Source organism: Hippoglossus stenolepis, chromosome 13, assembly GCF_022539355.2.
Source record: "Hippoglossus stenolepis isolate QCI-W04-F060 chromosome 13, HSTE1.2, whole genome shotgun sequence".
NCBI classification, from domain to species: domain Eukaryota; kingdom Metazoa; phylum Chordata; class Actinopteri; order Pleuronectiformes; family Pleuronectidae; genus Hippoglossus; species Hippoglossus stenolepis.
In genome coordinates, this window is record NC_061495.1 from 15,814,392 (window position 1) to 15,832,100 (window position 17,709).

At 45.4% G+C, this 17,709-nt stretch overlaps 1 protein-coding gene across 1 annotated transcript; it reads right to left on the reverse strand.

Moving 5' to 3' along the window:
- Nucleotides 1-931: 931 nt before the first annotated feature.
- irs2b (insulin receptor substrate 2b) lies at nt 932-15,393 on the reverse strand. Its single transcript, XM_035174291.2, has 2 exons — nt 11,612-15,393; nt 932-3,870 (listed from the first exon to the last, which is right to left on the reverse strand). The coding sequence occupies exons 1-2, from the start codon at nt 14,976-14,978 to the stop codon at nt 3,866-3,868; spliced, it is 3,372 nt and encodes a 1,123-aa protein (XP_035030182.1). The 5' UTR covers nt 14,979-15,393; the 3' UTR covers nt 932-3,865.
- Between the last annotated feature and the right edge of the window lie 2,316 nt (nt 15,394-17,709).

Below are 17,709 nucleotides of genomic sequence, written 5' to 3' on the forward strand. Positions count from 1 at the left end.
CCTCTCTGAGTCTCGTCTTTAATTAAACTTTAGGAGCGAGACGTGTCAGAGGCGGAACAGGAGCGATGAGCGGATCGGTGATGGATGAGATTTGGTTTGCAGACACTGTCACACTTTGCTCTCTCATTAGCCTCCTAGCTCCTACATATGCTGCAGGGACAAATGTGCCTAATGGAAGAGCTCTGCCTCCAGGCTACCCCCCCCTGCCCTTCCTCCATCAGTCTAACCTGCACATTTCTCTGCAGCCCACCCCTTCTTCTTTCCAGCTGTTCTCCACCGCTTTACCACTCACATGCCGCACCTAAGGTTTAAGTACAAGCATGTCATGTCCCTCATCCAACACACACACACACACACACACACACACACACACACACCCACACCACACACCCACACCCTCCTCCCATCCCAAACACACACCACCACCCATAGCAGGACAATTAGACCTATCTCTCAGCATTAATTACCATTTTAATTAGCAGGGCTGTGAGAACGAATAATCTGACAGCATATGGCTAAGGGTGCAAAATCATAATCCTATCACAGTGTTATTTATTCCCTCCCAGTTCGACGGGCTGTTTCAACACGCCGGTCTAATTACTATTGGCTGGGGGTGGGGACTGGGAGGCAGGCGGAGAAAAACAATAACAATGTGAATGCTGGAGGCAACGCTAGTTTAGGCCTACACCCAATTCCTGATGCATGCCTTCTCAATGGGGAGAAGGTTTAACAAACAATAAAAGACATGGAAGAATCAAGATATGTCCTCTCCTTCCTTCTTTCATTCCTAATTGGAGTATACTTAATGAAAGGGAGGAATCTGAACCAGAGCAGCTGCTCCAGTGAGCATCCATTCAAATGAGAGATGAGAAGCTCCTGCTTGTTTGGGATGTGACTGCGAGGAGGAGAATAAAAAACAGAGGCGAATGGCTCTCTTAAATAACAGCATTATTTATTGCATGTGTCTATAAAGAATCAATACAATCTAAAGCAATGAACTATGTTTAAATTATCATCTCTTAGTAGCGTCACAATATGCAAGATATGAAATATTTACAATGAAAGACACAGCAAGATAAGCCGGGGCCCATATTGTAACCTTTAGATGCTGAATAAAAACTTGAAACATTATCCAAATGCAAAAAACACTGCTCAAAAAACAAACAAAGTTTCCATTTCAAATTTGAAGAAAAAAATATGTACAAACAGCAAAAGTCTGATTTAAGGTTTTAACAAACATTATTAACAGTATTTATACATTTGGTACATCTTTGTAAACTAATTTTTAAAAGTGTAAATATTGCATATATGCCATTTGTGTTGTACCGTAGTAGCAAGAATTAACTATGTCAAGTATTAATGATTTCTCTTAAAATCTTATTTTTTTTCAGAATTACAGCATTAGAAAATGTCCTCATAGTGGCATCCATTTCACAAGATTATCCCATGATAGTTTAAAAAAAAAAAAGAGAAAATCAAAGCCAAACCATACTATTTAGCATATAACTTAATTAGTGCTTTTGTTGTATCAGAAATTTCACTCAAACACATACTATGTACAGTACAAACAACATAAGTTATTTAACTTAACATCTCTCAAAGTCTTGCAGAGTTTGCTTGGATGTAATTCTCTGTAACATTGCGTTATTTACAGTATAGAAGCAAAGGTTAGGTACCAGTGAATTCAGATAAATAATAAGATACTTCCCCTGGTTTGTCTCTTTTCATTCGGCTTGTGTCTGTGGTATAGTCTCCATTCTCTACCTCTGCATGTTTCACTACTGTTGTCGCGGATGCTGTGGTGTTTTGTTTGGGTCGTGTGTTCCCGAGCTCGGAACACAGCGTGTACTACATTCAACGTGTCTTGTGTTACAATCTTGAAAGTTTGTAAGTGCAAGACCATGCAGTGGAGGCCGTGAATTCAGGCTATGGAGCTGCTCGTTGGACCGACTGCGTCCGGCGTCCGCCACATTGCTCAGTGTTGTCTGGTGTGGTGTGACAAGACGCCCACAGCGAGGCATCAGGTGAGAAAATGTACAATACTGGGCTGTCCAGTTACTCCGTACAAATAACTTCAAACATTCATGTGCCCATCCCTTGTCTTGACAGGTCATATACTTCCTGCAGGCTGTGCAGGATATCACAAGTGAACAGTGAGTTGGTAAAGTCTATAAAGATGCTGAGACTTGGCCCTCGTCTACACGACTGCAGATATTTCTTTTAACAGATATTTTTCCCTCCATTTAAAGAAAAGAAAAAAAAATCTCCAAACGACCGCCCAGACTTGAACGCAAAATGCTCAAATAAGCATGCCGGGCCGGTAGGTGGCGATAAAGTCTACATTCACGATCCGTCTCGTAAGAGAAAACCCTGTGAATGCCGGTGCAGTGATGCTAAATTTAGCTGCAAACTTTTAATTACATCCGGCAGTACTAACCAATGGTAGGCAAAACTGTTATATAGCTGCCATTGATGTTGCTGTTTCTGGTGCATGCTCATTAAACAAAACAAAATGGGTGTGTGCCAGGTAAGCTGTGATGTCATCAAACGCTTAACATGCACACACCAATACACATAAACATGCACTTTGGAAGACGTTTGTAAAAAATTTTGTTTTATTGACTTGAAACGTCATTTGCGTGTGGACGAGTTGCCCAAACGTAGAGGGAAAAGTTTGTTTTGCAAAATATCCGTATTAGTGTGGACAGGGCATCGGGCTCAGACAGGCCACGGATCCGGTGCTCAGGACCAGGCGGACCTGGTTGGTGCTGCATTGTTCGGACACTTGCATACACATGTGATGCAATGCAGTGTCAAGAGTTCCACTGTAAGTATTCTTTTAGTGTGTATAAATCCTCCATCTCAGGCATATTGATAAATATATTACTATGGATTTTTTTATACATTATATTGTCATAGATGTGTGTGGGGAGAGAAGGAGCTTAATCTTGGAGAGGCCATCTCTCTCTCACTCTGCTCTGATGCACATTCAGTCTCTAAGAAGTAAATCTTTGATATACTGCGTGTTTTATAGGTCCAAACTAAAAAAAAGGTCCATCATACGAGGGCTGATGGTTAGAGTAAGGCTTTGGATTGGTGATTTCTAAAAAACATTCACCTCCGAAAATAAATATTTTATATATATTTCTACTGTGTGAATTGGTACCAACCTGGTTTTTGCTGAGGTAGGGTTTTTTAGTTTTTTTAAGCAAATGTTAACTCTGATTTTAAATATGTTCATAAATGCCACCTCTTTTGCAGTACAATCTGTATAAAAATTGACCCACACATTTCATTTACAGCATACAGACATGATAGATAAATAGATAAATACATGTGCTCTGTATGCATGTAAGGTTCTTTGTGTGCGCACGTGCTCTCCAGGTTTGGTTCACAGGTTTTCAGGTGAGATTTTCTGGCGACGATTGGCTGAAGCCAAAAGGAAGCCAGTTGAAAGTGTGAGAATGGTAATAACAATTAACATAAACATTTGACTGCAGAATCATTTTGCAGGCCTACGTACAGAGATAAATAGATAAATAGTTACCTATCTATGGTTAGAGTTAGTAGTCCATTTAAGTTCTTGTCATTTTCTCTTTAAAAGTAATCTAGTACTACAGCAGCAATGGCGCCTGAATGTTTTGGTGCCAAGAGAAGCGGAGGGAAGATTTGGGGCAAGGGTCAAGTGTCCATGTTTCCATGGTGATGGCAGTCCCTGTGAACCTTGAAGGCAGCGAATAGGTCAAAGGACATCAGCTGCAGCGCATGGTCCAACTGTCGTTGTGGTGACCTCGTCACTCGGCTGCAGCCAAATCCGACATTCACAGGACAGGGAGGGAGACGGGGGAGGGGGATCCATCAACCTTCATTCTGAAAGAAGAAGGAAAAAAACACGAGTGAGTTTCTTGTCATGCAATTACAGACACAAACCTGCATGTAACGGAATTTCCCCAATCGATACTAGTCAGAAACTGAATTTAAGTGTGTATATAGGATAGTATATATAGTATATATGTGATTCATTACATAGGACAAAGCATTAGAATGAAGGAAGAGGTCAAACGGATACCCCCACTCTGTTACCAAGTAAGGAAGCAGTGCTCTAGGGGCCTGCCGGTATGTGTGTGTGTGTTAGATGTGTGTCTACGTGTGTGTATATGTGTGTTCCTCAGCTGGTAGACACTGAAGTGGCAGGTGCTTTCACGATAGCGGAAAAACCGAGTGGCATTTAGCACTGTGCAGCTGACACAGGGCAGCCACAAAGTACAGCAGAAGAGACAGTAACAACACTCCCACACACCAACACACATACACACTAGTATACCTGATTGCATATCCACTGGAGCAAATAAACAAAGATTTACTCCCACACACCAAAGCTGTGTATTTTCACCTACTATAAACTCAAGAGCTTTTCTCCTATAGCGGAAAACTGCCCTGACCCTTTCCCCTGTGTACTTTTTTGTGAGGTTTCATCTGCATGCAGAGCTATCGAATGGGAGCGGAAGTCTTGGCCGACACACACACACACTCTCACACACAGAGCCCTTCTCCACGGCTGCATTTCTTCCCTCGTTCGCCGTCTCCTCTCCCTCTTCCCCAGCCGTGAACAAGAGCTGTTTTCACAAAGCTGGATGTGATCGTTATTCTCTAAAACAAACCTTTCTTTCACAGTCCTCAGTGTTCCCCCCTCCTCCTCAGCTACTCCCACCGTAAACACACACGCACGTCTGTTCTCTCTCTCTCTGCCCTATACATTCTCGCTGTAAATGAAAATCAGATGTTGAAGTCAAATCTCTACGCTTTATCGACGCAGGCTTTATCGATGACCGAAACGTTGGAGAGCTACAGATGCTCAGGAATGCAAAAATACAAACCTAGTGACGTAAAGAGAGTTCATTTAAAAACTAAAACTTGAACAGCAGTCAGAGTGCAAACCTCTGCCAAGGCCCAACAGTCCCCTTAAAGCCAATGAAGCTTCACTAAATTTCACATGTGCATCCTTCCACCAAGCGCATAAATGTTCAAACTGACAAACAAACAGACGGGGGTGAAAACATAAACTCCTTGGCAGAGGTAATAATTGATTTCACTCCTGAGGACACCGGGGGTTGGTGGGCTCTGTCCCCGCACAGCCATAGGTGTCAGCGACAGAAAAAAATAGAAACACTGCTGTGGGAATTGCTGGAAAAACCACAGTAACGGAATCAACCTGACAGAGAAGAACGGGAATGCGGTGAGGTCATGGGACCGGCGGTCCGCAACAATCTGAATGTGTGTGCATGTGTGTTATTTTTATTTTTTTTTCCTGGAGGGGCCGGGTGAGTCTGCCGACACTCGGGTGGGAATGACTGAGATCTACCGGGAAGGAACGCTGAATCACGAACAGCTCAGATTAGCAACCAGGTGGAGACGCGAAAGTTAACACTGTGAAACATTATGATCGGCCTATGGGCAATGTGACATGCAGGGACTCGCCACACACACACACGCTGCTACTGAAACACATGCTGATCGGAGAAAAGTGTGGGTGGGCGGGCGGGGGGATTGGGGGGCAGGGGAGACAGGGGGACAGAGGTCTGCTGGGGGGAATGAACTCAATGGCTCCTGCCCCTCCTCTTTTTGGAGCACATATGCATGTCCCTCTACCCCTCCCAAGCCATGTCTGTGCCCCCCTGTCACACACACACACACACACACACACACACACACACACACACACACACACACACACACACACACACACACACACACACACACACACACACACACACACACACACACACAGGCTCTGTTCATTATTTATTTAGTTCTCAAAGGCTAAATTTAGCCGTGCTCCATTCACGGCTAGGACACACCACACACATGCATTAGCAGCCTCCTCTCTAGTGCTTTGGTAGTCAGTGTAAACAAGTGCCCGTGTCTGTTGATGCATCGCCTGCTTGAGTAGTTTCACGCTGTGGCAGAGCTAAGTTAATGGGTTGTAGGCGAACTTGTCCAACTGTATTTGTATACAGCATCAGCACAATTTTTTTTATTTTTTTCATCATACAGACGCTGGAAATGGAGCTTCATGCAAACAACAAAGCTGATGTTGAGAGCAGGTTTTCCTACGACAGATAGGCAGAGATGAGCAGGCTCAAATATGCTGTTTACATTCCTGCCCTGCTGGCTCCTCCCTGATCTACAGCAGCGCTCCACCAAACAAACAGACTGACTCCTCACCTCTGACCTCCAACACCCCTGTCTGGCCAACAAAACAACAACAACCAGTAACCCTGTTCTCCTGCTGACTCATTGTTACATATTCCAAAACATCTCTGTGTTTTTAAATCAAGTCTTATTTCAAAAATCACTAGTCAAGTCACAAAATAAAAAACTGAAGAGGCATCTAACAGTCATTTTCATTATTCATGAATCTTCCAAATATTTTCATGTTGAATCATTTGGTCGATAAAATGACAAAAACAAAGTTTCCCAAAGTCCAAGTTGATATATTCAAATGTCTTGTTTATTCTATCCAATATGCAAATATATTCAGTTATATAAGAGAGATAAAAGAGCCAACTTTCATAGCTGACAATCTGGACCTATAGATGTTTTTTTGTGATAGAAATTACTTTAACAATTACCTCCTTGTCGAAGGAGCTCCTGATTACGGTTCTAAAAGTACATACATACATATATATATACATGCATAAAAAATTACAGCATTCCATTCTTTGTATAATGTTGTACTTAATTACATAAATGTAAGAACCCTTTATGGAGAATCAATAATAAAGCCCCATGCAAAGACTTCAGGAGAGTTTACGATGAGCTGCTCCATTTATGAATAAATCCACCTGTCACCACTACACTAGGCAGAACTTACTCAGTGTGTGTGTGTGTGTGTGTGTAAGTGTGTGAGTACTGTATGACATGCGCACTCATGTCACACACAAAGACGCTCTATCTCTTCCTCTACCTCTGGAAAAACAAGCTACTCAACAATGTCTAATCCTGAAGTGAATGTAATCCTTCTTACCTCCAAGCTAAATTGAGGATACGCTAAATTAACTTTGTTTTTATGTGGCGCTGGAACATCCCGCCCTACTTTGCTCAAAGAGTTATGAATCAAGCGGCCAGGAGTGCTGCGTATGCACGTCTGCAGGGGAGGCGTGTACGGGACAGGTTAGGACAGAGAATAAAGGTTCCTACACAGTACGATATTCAAATAGCCATGTGGTGCGATTGTTTATAGTTAAATCTTCCTGAAACTGGTTCTTTCAGTATTGTAATTAACTATTAATACGCAGTTTCTACAGTGCACAATCTCACTATGAGCAGTGCTGTAGAAGAACAATGCAGATGGCTATTGATATTCAAATTTCAGACTTTCCCACTAGCCCATGAACTCAACATAACAGGACATTTATAGGTTAACAACTCATTATCATTATTCACGGCCGATTGTTTATTATCTGTGATTTACTTTTATTTAATGTTATTTCCCAGAGAAGAACTAAAAGCCCAAAGATGCTCAATTTTAAATTATAAAAACACAACAACAAATGGCATATAAACTGCAGACAGAAAGCTTTTTTCAAATAGGACTCGATATCAATAGTTCACACCAGTTGGCTGTTATCTTGCTTGGCAGTGTGAGATAAACCAAGCAGCAAGAGGAGTGAGTCTTGTTAGTAGCTCTGATCAGATATGATTAGCTAATTGTTTAATGCACTGTTAGACAATCCTCTATGGCCTCTGGTGTGAAAAGCCAATCAGAACCGGTCTGCTGAGGTCAGATAATAACAGGAAAAACACACAGCTCCAATGCGCCTGTGTGTTTGTGTGTGTAGAGGGGTGTGTGTGTGTATTGGGAGGTGGGGGCTGAATCACATGATTTCTGAAAAAAAGAAACCAATGCCTGGAGAGAGGAGGAGGAGAAACTAGGGGGGTTGGTGCAAGGCTCCTTGAAACTGCTTTGCCACACCCCCACCTTCTCCTGGTTGTTGTTGTGGCAGATGGTGGCCAGTCATTAGCGTATTGTCACTCTCCTCTGTAGGGCCAGTGAGCACTGCTTGGCAGGGCAGGTGCAAAACCCCTGACCCCACTGCCCCTCCACCATCTGCTGATGGTTGTGTGCGCACACAGCAGAAGACGAGACAGGAGACGAAGACTCGCAGACTAAATGGAAATAATGTGTGTGTGTGTGTTAGTGTCTGAGTGGTGCTTGGGGGGGGTGCGGTCTGAGCCCAAAAATGGAGAGTGTGAGTCAGTTTTCCCTCACTCGCCCCCTTCCCCACCCGTGCAGGATCATTTTCATCCAGAGCCAAACATAAGATAAGTGAGGACAGAAGTGGAAAAAGATGATGAAATGAGGATGATAAAGAAGCTTTTGTAGACGAGGAAAAGAAGCGTCAACACAAATGTACTCTAAAAGGAGAGGTAAGATTAGAACAGCTTATAACACAAGCGTGTACAAAGTTGTAAAAAATAGCGCACACACACTAACACGCCTCCCTTTCTCTTTACCATAATGGAGTCGGGGTGTGGGGATTTCTGGAAATGTCTCTCTCTCTCCGAGCCTCTCAAACACACACAGTGCGGGTTCAAAGGTCAAGAAACTGACATTGGCGGCAGGGCCAGAAAGCGTGCACTGAAAGCTAAACAACCCCCAACTCCTCTGGTCCTGCCGCCTCCCCTGCGCGTAATGTCAGGGCCAAAACCCAAACAACAACGGCAGTGCGACCTACCAACTAACGGTATGGAGCATTCCTCACTGTGACAGAAACCTCCGTAAACAGACAGGTAGGACCTGCTTACATATTTGCATGTTTGTCGAGTTGTGAAGCCCCCCCCCTCACTGCAGGGCCAAATGAGGACAAGTGATTTGTTTTCCTAATCTACCTGTTTCAGAATGAAATAGTGCAGGGGATATGAACTATGGCTCGCTCAGCGATAACAAGAGAATGCGGTAAAGCCTGTCATCTTGTAGTAAACGGGTGTGCCCTCTCTTTCTCTCACTCCCAAGAAACACATGTGTTTTGTATTTTGATGTTAGTATCAATGACTTGCTGCCCTGGACACGTCTAATCAGAGTAGAGTGGTTCACTATAATTAATATATATATATAAATATATATATATATATATATATATATATATATATATATATATATATATATATATATATACATATACAAAGACATTTGTTTGGAAGAGGTTGCATAACCAATGTACAGCAGCAAAGATCAACACTTACTGGAACAATACTGATCTCTATGTCTTTCTTTCTTACTCCTTCTTTCCTCCCCCTCACTCACTCTGTCCCTCTCTCCCTCCCTCCCTCCCTCCAGCCAAAAGCCCGATTGTCTATTTTGTTGGACATGAAAAACAAAACAAGTCTTTCCACCCCTCCATCCATCACCATTGTTCTTTCACATCCCTCTTTGCTCCTCCTCTACTTTCACAGCCTTGGACCAATGTCTCCACCGAGGGTCAAAATTAAATATCTGGTGTCCTGAGACCAGGATGAAATAAACTGATGACTTCCCAATAAATGGGAGGCTCTAAGCAGATGTGAGGGTTCACAAGTATGTGTGTGTGTGTGCTGCTAGTTTAGGGGCTGCAATAAGTAACTTCAGTCCCTAGGGGTCTCTCAATCAAGACAATAACAAAAGACATATTTTGATGATGTCATGAAGCAGTGGGGGATTATGGGAGATGCTGATGAAAATCTACCTGACGCAACTAAGGCCCGGATCATTGTTCATGGATGAGTTACGCCGCAAACGGCAATAAATAATTGTGATGCATTAGGAGTGACCAAGACCGTCAGTGGAATGTAAAAACAACCGACTGTCTATCTAGCTAGTTGTGTTTTTTTCTTCGTCATACCTCGTTTGTCCTGGAAGCTATACCAGAGATGGGCAAAGCCAGGGGTAAAGGGGCTATGATGCAATTACCTTGTATGAAATTGGGGATTTCTCTGGGTTTGAACATTGTTGGAAACATTTTGTATAATGTAAGTACACAAGTCAATCAAAATATAAAAACAGGTCTGGTAGTGTTTAGAGATTTTAAAGAAGAATTGTGACATATTACCATTATTCAAATCTGCTGCTCTGTAAAACTGTTTCATTTGCATGTTTATGAAGTTGCTCATAGTGGAGAAAAAAAAGAATATCCTCCCATCCCCCCTCTGAGTCCATCCCACCAGGTTAGAAAAACAAGTGAGCATTCACCTCTCCCAGCAACCTTTGCACACTGCCCGCATTCCAGTCCTGAAACCCAGTACCTGACAACTGACAAACAACTGACTCACTTGTTTTTCTGGGGAACCTGATGACTTCCACCAAGCCCCACACTGGCTGCGCTCACAGCATGAGAGCCAACAGAGACAGAGACAAAGCGAGACAACTTGGTTGTGAAACCACAAACGGCAATTAAACTCTTGTATTTCACCATCAGGAACACAGACTCCTGACTCACGATTATCCTGACACAGTGTGTTTTCTTTTCAAACAACAGCAACTTCTGACATGCCCCAGTCAGGTCATCTATCTTGGTAAATAATCCCTAGCTCTTAGAGGGGCATGAAAAGCCACTGATGCTACAGAAAATAAATGAGGTGAAATGTAATATTTTGAAGGCAACTGTTCTTTCCCACAAAGACAGCTAGTCATAAGGAGCTCACAACTTATCCACACAACCACAACACTGACTCACTCAGATTAGATGTTTTTTGAAATATTGATGTGTCATTTTTGAAAGCCCTCGCCTAGGGAGTCAGACCATTCACACAGAGATAACAGCAGCATCAAGCCAGACGGAATAATATATGACAAAAAGTCATAGCCAAAGTTTTTTATTTCATTATTTTTAGTTGGAAGACATCCAATTATTGTTGTCTATTCTGAATTGAAAGAGCACATTTATTTCAATTCAATTAAACTTTCTAATTCTATTCTCTTATATATTTAATGGAACCATAATCATTTCCCGGTGCTGCCTGCTTTACATCTCTGCGCAGTTCCAAACAGATCAAGAACCAGGCAAAAAGTCCTCAGCATTGCAGAGCTTCAATATTTGTCCATGTGTCATGGGTGTGACGAGTAAATGACTAATGCTATCTAAACATCACAGCCTACACCCAACAGCAGTGTGCAGAGCAACTTCACTCCCCACGCTCCTGTAGCCTGTGTTTACAGGCTGAAAACAGCTATCATAACGCACAACATTTATCAGTATGTAATCACTGTTACTGAAAATAAAAAGGACAACAACCGATTACATCAAACTTTAGGTTATCATTTGTCAGGGGGGTTTTTGCTACGTTTAACAGCAGAGACAATAAACTAAAAGAAACAGTGTGATAGCAGTCAGTGGATTAAATCCACTCGGTTTTAAACATGCAGACACAAAAATTGAAGCCCTTTGTTTTAGCATATTCGCTTCTATTACATACTCTTAACTTTGGAATGAAAAGCTCTAATAGCCTGTCACTGAAGAGTAAACTGTGCCCATGAGGTGTATCTCTTGTGTACTCAAGCCCTGACATCACTCCCTTCATGAATGAAAATCCACTGAGTAAATGGGCGAGTGTGACATGTGTGAAAAACACTCACCTTTCACAGCAGCAGCAGTCTCCTTGAATCCCATGCTTGCGTAGGGGCTGGTGTTGAAACAGGTCATGCCTCCCTTGCAGCCACAGGCTGTCTTGAAGCTCAGGAGTCCATCACAGCCCCCTAACCTGCATCCTCCAAAGTTTCCCTCCATCAAGTTTAAGGCAATGTAGTTAAGTCCATTTTGATAACCAGCTGACATCTCTCTGCACATGGGGCTGTTGTTGCCACAGTCCTCATCAGGTTCCTCAGAGCTTTGAACAGTCCGAGATACATTCTCCACAGAGGCAGAGCTGTGACGTTTGGTGTCGTGCGCAAAGGATGGGCACACAGGTGTGACAGTGGTGGTGGAGGAAAAGGTCTCTGAACTGTGCCGCCGGCGACCCTGAGGGTCAGCCCTGATCACTTTGGCCCCCCTGTGTGGATCCACAAGATTGACCGATAATGAAGGACCTCCTATGAGAAATGAGTCCTCTGGGACATGGGGCACCCCGTCCACAATGCTGCTCCCAAGGTTAAGTCTCTGGACACAGGAAGTAGGGCTGGTAGGGAGGGAAGCAGCATCAGTGCTGCAAAGAGCAGGGAGAGGGGCAGGAGGACTGAACGTCATCTCAGTGTAGTCATCCTTGACTGATAGAGGCTGACACACCAGACTCACCTGCTGTTGGAGAGGATATTCCTCTACCATCCCCCTCTCCTCTGCCTGTCCCCCTATGCCTTTTTCCTTTTCTTCCACCTCACCTCCCTGCATGCCCTGCTGTTTGTTCACCAGAGGACAAGTCAAGGCTTCAGGCGTGTGGTTTAGGCACCCTGGTGGGGGGGAACCCGTAGCTTTGTGTGAGCCAAGGTGACCTGGGGAAGTGACCTCAACATTGGTATAGTCTGATAGTGGTAGGGATTCCCTCTTTCCTGACATTAAACTCACTGAGGACTCAGAGCTCTCTGACACAGTGGATGCCTGAGGGTTATGGGTTGGACTATTAAAGTCTATGTTGATGTATTCTCCGGGGCTGCGAGGCTCTGAGGGAAGGGGGTGTTCACTCATACATGGTAATGTTCTGAGGGATTCCAGAGCCAGGCGGGTAGGTCGACACACCCTACTCCGGTGTTGCATGCCTCCATCTACACGAGCCAGTCTGAGAGGCGAGACAGCAGAGGACACTGTGCCTGGTGTCCCTGGACAGCTGTTGGCCACACAGTCTCCTGGTGAGATAGGACAATAGTTGGACTCCTCTTCTATCCGCTGTCTCTGTAAGCTCATCACCACATACTGGTCTGTGTCTGTGGACCCATTGCGCTGCAAGGGGCCTTTAAGTGAGCGTGGTAGAGAGCTGTAAAAATAAGGCTGTCTGTGAAGTTGTTGGGGGTTGGGATCTCCTCCTGAGGGACTAAGGATGTAGTCCGGGGGTGTAAAAGACACAAGAGAGTCAACAGGAGACATATTCAAGTACTCTCCATTTGTGAGCTTTCCGTCAGAACTCTCCATTGACATCTTGGTTCCGCACCACATGCGCATATAACCACTGTCCTCCAGAGAAACACTCCCGGGGGAGTCTGTGTGCGGGGCCAGCCCTGGTGAAGAAGAGTGTGAACGGGGGTTGATGATCTGCTTTGGAGCAGAAACACACATGGGGCTCATTGGCATGTAGGGATCATCCTTGGACCTCGGTGTCTGGGGTGCCACACCTGGCATCATTGGCATATAACCACTGTCAGCTTGTACACCGTTGGATCCGATCTGGACATCCCTGTAATCCTCGGGAAAGGACCCTTTAGGGGAGGCAGTGTGACACCTGCGGGAAGACTGGTTACCGTTGGTGTATGTGGCCCTCATGAGAGTATACTCATCCAGGGAGGCTGAAGATACTTGTGGAGGGGCCCTCTGTCGGCGGGGGGTGGTGAGGGAGTATGTGCGCTTCCTATAAGCCTTGTCCAGCTCTGGTAACCGACGGTAACCATTCAGACTTTGCCGCTCCATCACCATGTAGCCACCAAGCTCACTGCCATCCCGGGAGGGGGGAGTGTCTGCTCTGAGAGACTCGGGAGTGTTGCTACGAAGGGTGAGCGACAGCTTAAGGTCCCGTACATCTGCAGGGCTAGAGCCATACTCCTCACATGATATGAAACCAGCATCACTGGGTGAGCCTGAGAAGGAGGCACTGCAACTGGAGGGGCGAGGAGCACTGGTGTCATGGCAGGAGGACAGGCTCACTAGGCTAGGGGCACCCATAGGTGGGGAATGGGACAGGGGCATAGACATGGACTTACTGTGCTGGAGGGAAGAAGATTCAAATGTCCTGCACGGGTGGGTTGTTATGGTGTGGGATCTGCTCAGGAGGGTCCTGTGGATCCCTGGGCTAAGCGGGCTCCCGGTTACTGACATGGGGCGTGTCATGGTGCCATCTCCCTCGCTGGCCGTGCGTATTCTACAGGAGGAAAACTTGCTAACAGGAGAAGTCGCGGCCATGCTGTCTGTGCGCGAACGCCGGGTAAGCCCGGTCTGGCTGGGAGGGAGATTGTTCAGGTGCCTCCTTGTGGGCACAGAGATCGGGTTCGTACCAGACGACTGGCTTTTGCTGCGCGGGCGGAATTCCGACAGCTCCTTCATGGCTTTCATCGCCTCCAGGATGGTTTCGTGGATGTTTTGCGCCACCACGGAGTCGTCCGCCTGCATCCACAGCTCCCCGGGACCCGTGGCTGCGGACCGTCCCACCTCGATGAAGAAGAAGCTGTCGGAGTGGCCGCACCGCCGGATATTCATCAGCTGCAAGACGACGGAGGCGACCTCCGAGTTGAGCTTGACGAAGCTGATAGTCCGGCTGGAGAGACACAGCCTGTACACCCCGGTCAGATTCCTGCTCTGCCCCAGGCCCTTGGATTTCAGATTCACTTGCCATACCTCCTTGTAGGCGGCGGCGACCGGCGTGATCACACCGTAGCTCGCCTCGTCGAAGCCAACCAGCGAGGACGCCGAGTTGGACGTGGAGCCGTCGTTGACTTTCCCCTCGGCCATTAAATCCGCGAGCAGCCGGTACCAGCTCTCCTGCTCCGGCTCGTTCTCCGCCGCCACCGCGAAATACTCGTCCTTGGTGTAAAGAGCGATGAGAAATTTGTGCTTGGCGTCGGCTCTCTTGTTGACGTTGAGGCAGCCGTCGAGGGGGATCACTCTCTTCGCGGCCGATTTGTTTCTCCATTTCTTCTCGCTCTCGTAGTACTCCAGCCGCGCCGGGCACCCGTCGCTCGGCTCCTTCAGCACGAAAAAGCGCTTGTGTCCGTGTTTCTGCTTCTTCAGGTATCCGCTCTTCTTCACGTCGCTGCTCGCGCCGCCGGGCGCCGACGGCTGCTCTCCGGTGTGAGGCGGACTCGCCATCTCTGGTCCTCGGCGCTCAGACACAAAAGCCGCCGCTGCTCGTTCCTCGAGGAGCCGGAGAAACGCTCGAGCTGGTTGTTTTTGTTTTTAATCCTCCGGAGTTTCCAGAGCCGCTCGTGCGTCCGTTCGTCCCGTGGCACAGCTGAGCGATAAATAACACATGTCTCCCGGTGTCCGGACTGAGGAGGAGGAGGAGGAGGAAGAGGAGGAGGGCGAACAACATGTGACGGTCTACACATCCAGCTCTGCTCGGAAAAAACAGAAGGGGAACGGAGGAGAAGAAAAAAACTACACACACACACAGATAGTGGGTGGTGCGCAGTCAGCTCATTGGGCCTATTGGTGGAAACGGCATGAATGCTGGAGTGAGATGGCTCAGGTTCAAAGGAGAGAGAGAGAGGGAGGGAGGGAGAGAGAGAGGGAGAGAGAGAGGGCCCTCCTACTATCACTCTGCCCTCTTCCGACTCTTTTGCGCGTAGCCAGTCAGCACTGAAGCTTTATTTATAGCAGCTCCGCTCCTGTGAATGATCCAGCACTTACTTCGCTTTTGTGAGGATATTTTTTCTATTTGTGTATGAAAAAAAAAATGTTATTGACCCATAAAGACGTAATCTGCGTCATTGTCCCACCCCATGTGCAATTACCTCTGACAATGTGTAATAACCTGTTTACTTTGGTTATATCACTTTGGCTTTTCATATTTGTAAAATTTAGCCCTATTGGATTTTATTTATTTGTGTAGGCCCTAAATTCCCCTCTGGATCAATAAAGTATCCACCTGTCTGACTATTCCTCTATCCATCTATCCTTCTATCATCTATCTATCCGTCTACCTATCCATCTATATGGTGTATATGGAGTAAAATGCTGAACCAGTGCCTAATAGAAAAAGTACTAGAAATTAAAACGAAAAAAGTTGGCTCTATTTATTTGTTTTTTATTTGTTTGGGCCTAAAGAAAACTTCCCTGACCTATAAAGACTATATCTGTGTCATTCAGACGCAATATGCAACAACTTATATTTCCACTTGTCTCATTGGTTTTAGTTTTGAATTCTCACAATTTTGATTTATTATTATTTTAAATTGTGTCATTTGTCATTATTTGTATGGCATTGCTCTTTTTGCTGAGTTGAATTCATCTTCCCTGTTGAAACATACATAATAAAAAACAAAACTTGAACTGACTTAAAACAACACACAGTGACCTGCAGCATAATGTATAAACATATTGACTGTTTAAAAAAAAAAAAGTGAATGTACGTCTTATTCTGTATTATTGTGTCTATTCTCACTGCCCTTATCTCTCAGTGTTGTTTTTGCGCCGTCCCCTGTTATTTCAACGTGACTGTAGAGGGAGTCATTCCGGTCTCTCGCTCTCTCCAGCTGGTAAACAAGCACCAGTACACACAGCTTCACTGGAATCTAATATTCACCCAACCGGTTGTACGCGTTCACCAACGGGATTCTCTCGCCCGTGCTTCTCCCTCCATATGTCCCCAATGTGTTCGCGATAAACAAGCAGACAAAGACTCGCACACCGGGCTGATTTATTATTGCATAACGCGCTGCTGCTTTATTCATGTTCGCCCGGAGCTGAGCGGAGTCCGGTTCTGGCCGCTACGTCTCCATATCTGTCCTCCATTCACAAATACTGTGTGCGCCGTGCGACGGATTTAAACGGATGATATCGAAGCCTGTGTCCAAAGTGTTTAAGGTTACAGTAGGTCAAGGCGTAATCGTCCCCAAAAACAGCTCTCCTGCTGAGAGGGGAAACAGAGGAGTGACCCATATATGGTAATATTATAAAAATAAATATAAGTGATCCTGCTGACGCAAAAAAAATTCTCGTGATCTTGATGCGTCAATGCTGGCGATGTGCGTAATGATGAAATGCTGCAGCCAGCTGGGTACCGCGGTGAGGTGGTGGTGATGCGAGCGCACAGCCAATAGTGTGTCTGTGACCTGAGGGGACGAGATCCGTGCACCTCATCCTGCCCAACAGAGGCACCGAGCTGCCTCACTGACGAGATCACAGGCTGAGCAGAGTAGAGATGTAGACAAACAGCCACAGAAATATTAAAAGACAATACAACTTCGTTTATCCACAAGGCAATTTGGTTCAGGGCAATTAAAAGAAAAAACAAGACACAGACGTGCACTAAACAATAACACAATAAAACACCACAAAAGAGTCATTCAGTTGTGTTGAGCCTAACATTTCTTTAAAAAATACCAATAATGTCTTTTAATATATTAAAATGTATGATTAATATAGAGAATAATTCACAGTATTTGTCTATGTGTGAAAGGCAACCTCCGGGGAAAGTCTGGACCAAATTCTGCGGACATTCTCCGGAGTTCGTGTCTGATATTGGATAATGATGCCCTGTGCCGGTGCGTAGATCACCTTGGGAAGGAAAGACGCCGCGTGAGCATCTGGAACTGGGTGTGGAGATGTGTTGTGTCTCTTAGCACCGGCCTGGTGAGACCATGCAGGCTACGTGGGGCACTCCAGTGAAATCACACTTATCACATTTACATTGCCACTCATACTACATTAACTGTCAATAATCAGCTCCTTGTTATAGTGCCACTTTTTTAATTGTCACATGTCCCATGATGATAAGATGGTGAAGACAACCCCACCCCCACCCCCACACACACACACACATGCACCTTCAACAGCCCCTCCTTGTATCCCCATTTCCTTTCACATCCTACAGTGCTGG

Bases quoted from the DNA above. Each gene is read 5' to 3' on its own strand.
- irs2b (XM_035174291.2), bottom strand. From the start codon at position 14,978: ATGGCGAGTCCGCCTCACACCGGAGAGCAGCCGTCGGCGCCCGGCGGC.